The sequence below is a fragment of the Pan paniscus genome, chromosome 9 (genome assembly GCF_029289425.2).
Source record: "Pan paniscus chromosome 9, NHGRI_mPanPan1-v2.0_pri, whole genome shotgun sequence".
Lineage (NCBI taxonomy): Eukaryota > Metazoa > Chordata > Mammalia > Primates > Hominidae > Pan > Pan paniscus.
This window is the reverse complement of record NC_073258.2, coordinates 123,757,577-123,765,758: the sequence shown is the minus strand read 5'-3', so window position 1 is coordinate 123,765,758 and position 8,182 is coordinate 123,757,577. Positions and strand designations below refer to the sequence as shown.

General features: G+C 47.3%; 1 protein-coding gene and 2 non-coding genes across 4 annotated transcripts; all 3 read left to right on the top strand.

The window, feature by feature from the left end:
- Nucleotides 1-1,527: 1,527 nt before the first annotated feature.
- Nucleotides 1,528-7,070, top strand: HSPA8 (heat shock protein family A (Hsp70) member 8). 2 transcript variants are annotated; one of them, XM_055095003.2, is made up of 9 exons: nt 1,528-2,226; nt 3,245-3,454; nt 3,776-3,981; nt 4,308-4,460; nt 4,548-5,103; nt 5,316-5,518; nt 5,749-5,947; nt 6,100-6,332; nt 6,643-7,070. In XM_055095003.2, exons 2-9 carry the CDS (start codon nt 3,250-3,252, stop codon nt 6,826-6,828), a joined length of 1,941 nt encoding a protein of 646 aa, XP_054950978.1. In that variant the 5' UTR covers nt 1,528-2,226; nt 3,245-3,249; the 3' UTR covers nt 6,829-7,070. The 2 variants fall into 2 exon arrangements, with proteins under 2 accessions (XP_054950978.1, XP_008971636.1); XM_008973388.4 differs by lacking the exon at nt 1,528-2,226 and adding an exon at nt 2,233-2,509.
- On the top strand, nt 5,155-5,242 carry LOC112441341 (small nucleolar RNA SNORD14). The gene has a single exon (XR_003029262.1). It is a non-coding gene; the product is annotated as a small nucleolar RNA SNORD14 (small nucleolar RNA).
- Nucleotides 5,582-5,668, top strand: LOC112441342 (small nucleolar RNA SNORD14). Its single transcript, XR_003029263.1, has one exon. It is a non-coding gene; the product is annotated as a small nucleolar RNA SNORD14 (small nucleolar RNA).
- Nucleotides 7,071-8,182: the final 1,112 nt, after the last annotated feature.

The window sequence follows — 8,182 nt, the reverse complement described above, 5'->3', positions numbered from 1 at the left end:
TCTCATGCAACCCAACTTTAATTTTAGATCTTAACTGTGTCATTTGAAACCCTGTGCGTTTGAAGTGGTGGAGACAGGACCTTTATCATATTCTGAGCTTTAAATATATAAACGGTAAATCATTCCATTTAATAAGACATAGCCCAAGTCCCAGAACGCGTTTTGAGAGTAACCAGAAACAGAGGTTATTTGTTCTGCTTTCTTTTATCACTGCTATTGGATGGGATATCCCAAACAAGTGGATGTGCGCCCCAATTCTATTTTCCACTAGTTCAATGATTAAAATAATTACAAAAACGCAAAATACAGCACAGGGTGTAGTTTAAAATGTGTGCTTGTTAAACTCTAGGCACTGGGGTGTGAAAAGAAAGATTCCAGATAACATTACTAGCAGTTAGCGTGGGGGACTGGGGGTTCCAAATACCAAAGGAAACTGAAAACAGTGGCTCACAGTACATATCTTAACTCTTTCTGGAGTTGAGTTGAATTTATTTCCAGGAAGGAAACTACACTGTAGCGTAACTAACAAAAGACATAAAACAAATCTTGAACCAAAAAAAGGCTAGATTTGATTCTAGCTTACCCAGCTGCTTATCTTCCCACAAATGATTATCTCTGAGCTGCATTTTTCCCCTGATATGGGGATGAATAATACACACCTTAGAGAATTGTGTTGATGATTAAATGACAAATGAAAGCATTTTGTATGTAGTGAAAGCATTGTATAAAATTAAATTCTTGGGACGTGGGAGAGGCTAGGAATACATCTCCATGAACTCTAAGCCAACATTCCTCCCCAAAAGGAAAATATGAAAAGGAAATTCTTCATATGTTTGAGTCTGTCTCTACCCTTTACTGGCTTTGACAAGGACAAGATGTCCTCGCTCTTCTGACAGCCTTTTTCGCAGTCTAGAGACCTTCTAATTCCAGCCCTGCTACTAAAAGTTCTTTTGGTGTAGCCTTAAAAAATCTTTTCCCCCATCGGTGCCTATTTATCTACTAAATAGGAATAACAGCTACCTCGCCTGCTTGAAAGGATACAGGGAGTGTTCAAGGTACCTGAGACAGGCTCTTGGAACCACAAGGCCCCACATGTCCGCGGCCATGCACAACATTGCACAATTTAAAATTCTAGGCACCATTGTTTTGTGCACCAGCTCAGTCACGTTTTCAAAGCGTCGGTATGGTCTGTCGTTTAATTTTTGATGAAAGTCAAACCAGGAAAGATACCACCTCATGTTACTGAAAATACAAACGTTCAGAAAGTCTAAATCAAGGACGCACGGCTACTGGAACCTATGATTCCTTATGCCTGGTTCACCTAACCAAGAACACACTCGCCACCATTTAAATCTGTTTATTTTATAAACAACGGGGAAATGTAGGGCTTGGGCTAGTTGGGGAAGGACTGAGCCAAGAAGCCGAATCTGTTCTAGACGGAGGTGGGAAGGGGCCTAACGGTCAGGGCTCAGAGAAGCGGTTTCGCCTTCTTTTCCGCGGAGGGGTCCAGACACGACCGCGTCCTGAGGCGGTTCTGAAAAGCCGGGCCCCTTAAACCTCTGCGTCGCGGGCTACCTCCCAACAGTTGCCGTAGGGAAATGCAGGTGCTGGGAGGCCTGCCGAGCTAACCCGCCCCACCCCGCGGCGGCCTGGCGGCTCCCTCCAATCCCAATCCTGGGGGGCCGTGAGCGAGCACCCCTAGTAGCACCCTGAAGCCGGAACCTTCGCCCCAGCCCCTCGGGTCAGCCCTTGCCCAAAGCCACGCTATGAAATACAGATTCGCGAAACCCGGGGCACTCAGAGGCCCGTCTGGAACACGAAGTTGGGGCATGGAAAGGAGGAATGAGGACGTGGGTGGGGGAGGGAAGCAACAACCTTCGCAGCCATTTTGTCCTCGCTCCACTTCCGTCTTCTCCTGCCCGGCTCCCGCGCCCAAACCCCTCCCTTCAGGCCCCGCGCGATTCCTCCCCCAGTTCTGTGCCGGCCAAGATCCCGGCTAGCGCCGCTATCATTGGTTGGTTCCAAGTTTGCCCGCCCCTCTTCCTCCTCCTTTTTCCGCCCTCTCCCTCCCGCGGAAGCTGGGGGCGCATGCGTAGAGGCGGACGCTCCCCTCCCCCGCCCGGGGTAACTGAGGACTCCCGCGCGCGGGCTCTCTGCGCCCCACCCTCCCTTTCCTCGGGGCCGTCCGGAGAGCGGGGGCGAGCTTGAAAGTTCCAGAACGCTGCGGTGAGTGCGTTATCGTGAGGCGGAGCGCGGTGGGGTGGGTGCGGAAGGGGGCGAGGCCCGAGGAGTGGAGCCGGGCTTGTGATTGGGTCTTGTAAGGGCAGCCGGGCGTCTATTGGCCGGGGAAGCCGTAATGGCAGGGAGCAGGGGCGGGCCCCTTCTGGAAGGTTCTAAGATAGGGTATAAGAGGCAGGGTGGCGGGCGGAAACCGGTCTCATTGAACTCGCCTGCAGCTCTTGGGCTTTTTGTGGCTTTCTTCGTTATTGGAGCCAGGCCTACACGCCAGGTAAAACCTCTGCTCAAGAGTTGGGTTGTGGGTCTGGGAGCGTGCAGCCTCCACACAGGCCGGTTGGGCTTGCTGAGGCTTGGAGGGTTCTGAGAATCTCGTCGAGGCGAGTGTGCGGCTCCTTCTACCGGCTTAAGGGGCCTCAGTTTTCGGGGGGATGGCAGCGGTATTTGGTTGCAGCCGGCAGGACGGAAATGTAGGGAGTGGGCCGCAGTGGCCCCAGGGGAGGCTGGGAGACGCCCGGCGGCCGCGTGGCGGGGGAGGGTTGCTGCATCGGTTTGCCTGGCGCGCAGGGAAGTGGAGCCAGCGTTTTCTTTCACCCAGTTCCCTGCTTAGTCCAGTCCCACCGTGGTTCTAAAGAGCCGTTCTTGGCGTGCTTCCAGTATGGGGGTACATTCCGGAGTAGTTAAAAGCCCGTTGACTCCCGGGGGGACTGGCACCTGGCGAGGGAGGGGAACAGATAGTGCTCAGTTCGGGGTAAGACCACGTGTTTAGCAACGCCCCACGCCGTCTGGGTAGATGGGTCCTTCATCTAGGGCGTGCTCTGCTGCGGTTGGCACGGCAACCTGGACTGCAGCACTAGTTCTGGACCTCCCGTGTGCTTAGACGAGAGGTGATGGGCACTATTACCTCTTGGCAGTGGCCATACCTTTTTCCTGGTTATGTGTTCTGTTAAGAGATGAGGGAAATATTTTGATGAATTGAATTTTTAAACCGGATTTTTCTTTTTTTCAGCAACCATGTCCAAGGGACCTGCAGTTGGTATTGATCTTGGCACCACCTACTCTTGTGTGGGTGTTTTCCAGCACGGAAAAGTCGAGATAATTGCCAATGATCAGGGAAACCGAACCACTCCAAGCTATGTCGCCTTTACGGACACTGAACGGTTGATCGGTGATGCCGCGAAGAATCAAGTTGCAATGAACCCCACCAACACAGTTTTTGGTGAGTTACTAATTTTAAATGACAGAACAAATATAACAGGGCTAGGAAGCACAAAAGTTTATGAAACGTGAGGAGGGAGCTTTTTGATTTTAGAAAAACTGAGCTGAGAGACTTGTTCTCAAGTCTGTTATAAAACAGGTGGTAGAAACCTTTCAGGCTGAAATCTAGATAACGTAGGAGGTTGAAGTTTGAACCTTTGCTACCTATATGGTAGTTGAATTCACCTACCTATGAACTCTTAGGTATTTGAGTAATCATGGACTTGAGTTTTATCAGAAGAGCTATGAAATTGAAAGTGTTTTCATTTGATACCTTTTACAGATGCCAAACGTCTGATTGGACGCAGATTTGATGATGCTGTTGTCCAGTCTGATATGAAACATTGGCCGTTCATGGTGGTGAATGATGCTGGCAGGCCCAAGGTCCAAGTAGAATACAAGGGAGAGACCAAAAGCTTCTATCCAGAGGAGGTGTCCTCTATGGTTCTGACAAAAATGAAGGAAATTGCAGAAGCCTACCTTGGGAAGGTGAGGTTGGTTTTTTAGTATGGGGTGCATTCCGGAGTAGTTAAAAGCCTAATGACTCCCGGGGGCACTGGCACCTGGCGAGGGGGAGGGGAACAGATGGGGCTCAGCTCAGGGTTAAGACCACGTGCCCAACAGTGCCCCAGGCTCTCTAGGTAGATGGGTCTGTCAACACCAGAAACCAGTGAATCTTGACAATTACACAGTCATTTACATTTTGGGGGGGGGGGTGCTCCAGCTGTTCTTTCACCAGCATTAATCCATTTGCTGGAGTTTGCATATATGTAAGTATAATAGTTATCAATCTGTGGTCTTTTCTTTATTCCTAGACTGTTACCAATGCTGTGGTCACAGTGCCAGCTTACTTTAATGACTCTCAGCGTCAGGCTACCAAAGATGCTGGAACTATTGCTGGTCTCAATGTACTTAGAATTATTAATGAGCCAACTGCTGCTGCTATTGCTTACGGCTTAGACAAAAAGGTATGTACCATTTGTGATGCAAGTCCAGATTATTTTAAGATTAATTTGATCTATCACAAATTTAAATGAGATTGTTTTTAATGGCAGGTTGGAGCAGAAAGAAACGTGCTCATCTTTGACCTGGGAGGTGGCACTTTTGATGTGTCAATCCTCACTATTGAGGATGGAATCTTTGAGGTCAAGTCTACAGCTGGAGACACCCACTTGGGTGGAGAAGATTTTGACAACCGAATGGTCAACCATTTTATTGCTGAGTTTAAGCGCAAGCATAAGAAGGACATCAGTGAGAACAAGAGAGCTGTAAGACGCCTCCGTACAGCTTGTGAACGTGCTAAGCGTACCCTCTCTTCCAGCACCCAGGCCAGTATTGAGATCGATTCTCTCTATGAGGGAATCGACTTCTATACCTCCATTACCCGTGCCCGATTTGAAGAATTGAATGCTGACCTGTTCCGTGGCACCCTGGACCCAGTAGAGAAAGCCCTTCGAGATGCCAAACTAGACAAGTCACAGATTCATGATATTGTCCTGGTTGGTGGTTCTACTCGTATCCCCAAGATTCAGAAGCTTCTCCAAGACTTCTTCAATGGAAAAGAACTGAATAAGAGCATCAACCCTGATGAAGCTGTTGCTTATGGTGCAGGTAACAATGGTATCTCAATTAACCCTAAAAGGCAGGCAGGCCCAAGGTGACTCGCTGTGATGAGTGATTGTTAAACATTCGTAGTTTCCACCAAAAGCTTGGCTGATGATGGCAACACCTTCCTTGGATGTCTGAGCGAGTGCTAGTTAAAACAGGAGCTGTGTACTGGGTTTTCTTTTAACTTCTTTTAACGTTAACTTTTTGTTTGCTAGCTGTCCAGGCAGCCATCTTGTCTGGAGACAAGTCTGAGAATGTTCAAGATTTGCTGCTCTTGGATGTCACTCCTCTTTCCCTTGGTATTGAAACTGCTGGTGGAGTCATGACCGTCCTCATCAAGCGTAATACCACCATTCCTACCAAGCAGACACAGACCTTCACTACCTATTCTGACAACCAGCCTGGTGTGCTTATTCAGGTATGTTTCTGTACTAGTCTTGTTTGGCTTACTGATAACAGATAAAGGGAAGTCTTGACTGACTCGCTATGATGATGGATTCCAAAACCATTCGTAGTTTCCACCAGAAAGTCTTATGTTGGCCAGTTCCTTCCTTGGATGTCTGAGCGACCATTCTTCCTTAGCAGGACCCTAGCACTGTCACAGAGACCTGGAGTCCATTGCAGTAATTTGTTTTATTTCCTACCAAGGTTTATGAAGGCGAGCGTGCCATGACAAAGGATAACAACCTGCTTGGCAAGTTTGAACTCACGGGCATACCTCCTGCACCCCGAGGTGTTCCTCAGATTGAAGTCACTTTTGACATTGATGCCAATGGTATCCTCAATGTCTCTGCTGTGGACAAGAGTACGGGAAAAGAGAACAAGATTACTATCACTAATGACAAGGGTAAGGAGGCACTGTCATCTGGTCTTGACAGGGGTCATAATGGTATTTCAATTGAGTTACTGGTGCCTAAGGGCGTCTAGTTAAGAGAAACTAGAGTTACACATACACAGGTAATTTTTAAGGCTTTTACTTAGAGTTAATTTCTTTCCTAGGCCGTTTGAGCAAGGAAGACATTGAACGTATGGTCCAGGAAGCTGAGAAGTACAAAGCTGAAGATGAGAAGCAGAGGGACAAGGTGTCATCCAAGAATTCACTTGAGTCCTATGCCTTTAACATGAAAGCAACTGTTGAAGATGAGAAACTTCAAGGCAAGATTAATGATGAGGACAAACAGAAGATTCTGGACAAGTGTAATGAAATTATCAACTGGCTTGATAAGAATCAGGTTTGTGTGTTGTTTTTTTTTTCCTCCCCCACTCAATGGAGGGGAAGGGGGTGGTAAACCAAGCTTGAGCTGGATTTCAGTATAGGGTCACAATGATGAATGGTCCACAACATTCGCGGTTTCCACCAGAATTCAAGGTGTTGGCAACTACCTTCCTTGGATGTCTGAGTGACCCAAGATGTTAAGGAAGAATAAGGCCCTATTTTAATGTTGGTAGTGGCCCTCTTGTAAAGTATCAGATTGCGTCAGGGAGAAAGAAGGGTTATTAACATTAAAAGAACTTGTAGTAATTCCTTTTTCTCTTCCTCAGACTGCCGAGAAGGAAGAATTTGAACATCAACAGAAAGAGCTGGAGAAAGTTTGCAACCCCATCATCACCAAGCTGTACCAGAGTGCAGGAGGCATGCCAGGAGGAATGCCTGGGGGATTCCCTGGTGGTGGAGCTCCTCCCTCTGGTGGTGCTTCCTCAGGGCCCACCATTGAAGAGGTTGATTAAGCCAACCAAGTGTAGATGTAGCATTGTTCCACACATGTAAAACATTTGAAGGACCTAAATTCGTAGCAAATTCTGTGGCAGTTTTAAAAGGTTAAGCTGCTATAGTAAGTTACTGGGCATTCTCAATACTTGAATATGGAACATATGCACAGGGGAAGGAAATAACATTGCACTTTATAAACACTGTATTGTAAGTGGAAAATGCAATGTCTTAAATAAAACTATTTAAAATTGGCACCATACAATTGCTTTGAGTCTTTAAATAACCTCCCAGGCCAGCTGGTGGGAGAAGTAGGCTTAGGTGATTATGTGAATCTTACTAACTTCCCCCCTTCCTGTTAAGCTTGAGTTAACAAGGGCTGGGTGGCAAGTTGCCCTTCAGAGCATTGTGGATGGTACGTTTTGGAATTCAGAGCTTTGAGAAGGGGAGCGTGAGAAATTGGATCTGGATCAAACTAACCTTAGTCCTTAGGCTGGAGAGGCAGAAAGCTGACTTAATGGTGTTTTCTAAACTTATTCTGTGTGTAAGCCTGCCTAGGAGCAGAGGCTTTCCTGAAGGGTTGTGCTAGATGAGTAAGAATTTAGAGATCAGAACCAAATAATGGGTAGTGAATGTTAAGCTACATGGCAGAGGTATCTGAATGTCAATCCCTTGTATGAGCCACTGCCCTGTGGGCTTCTATTTCTTCCTAAGATTATTCAGAAGGTCGGGGATGGAGCTACGCTGCCACCTGGTTAATTAAGGTCCCAACAGTGAGTTGTGATAGCCTAGGGGAGCAGGCTGTTACCTGTCATTATGTACATGACAGATTTCAGTGGACTAGCTAATCTTAGCATATGCCAAAAAGCTAATTCATGGAGGAGCTGCAGTTTTTCCCTTTGGTACTGAAGGTCTACTAATGTCTGGGTATCTCTGGGAATTTATAGCATGATTTGATATACTTCTCATTCCATATTTTCTCCAAGGTTACAAAAAATGACAAGTAGTACACACTTCTTTTTTTGAAGGGTTTTACTCTTGTTGCCCAGGCTGTAGTGCAATAGCACGATCTCATTGCAGTGGTGCACCCCCTGTCTCCTGGGTTCAAGGGATTCTCCTGCCTCAGCCTCCCAAGTAGCTGGGATTATAGCCATGCGCCACTACTCCTGGCTAATTTGTATTTTTTAGTAGAGATGGGGTTTCTCCATGTTGGTCAGGCTGGTCTCCCTACCTCAGGTGGTGCACCCGCCTCGGCCTCCCAAAATGCTGGGATTACAGGTGTGAGTCACTGCACCTGACAGCAATGCACGTTTTTGGCATGTTTCTTTGGGTGAGAATCTTATCTGGGCTTCAGTTTTCCATACGGGTGTGTTA

Bases quoted from the DNA above. Each gene is read 5' to 3' on its own strand.
- HSPA8 (XM_055095003.2), top strand. From the start codon at position 3,250: ATGTCCAAGGGACCTGCAGTTGGTATTGATCTTGGCACCACCTACTCT. The intron at 3,982-4,307 runs GTGAGGTTGGTT...CTTTATTCCTAG, and splicing joins CAGAAGCCTACCTTGGGAAG to ACTGTTACCAATGCTGTGGT. The intron at 5,104-5,315 runs GTAACAATGGTA...TTTGTTTGCTAG, and splicing joins AGCTGTTGCTTATGGTGCAG to CTGTCCAGGCAGCCATCTTG.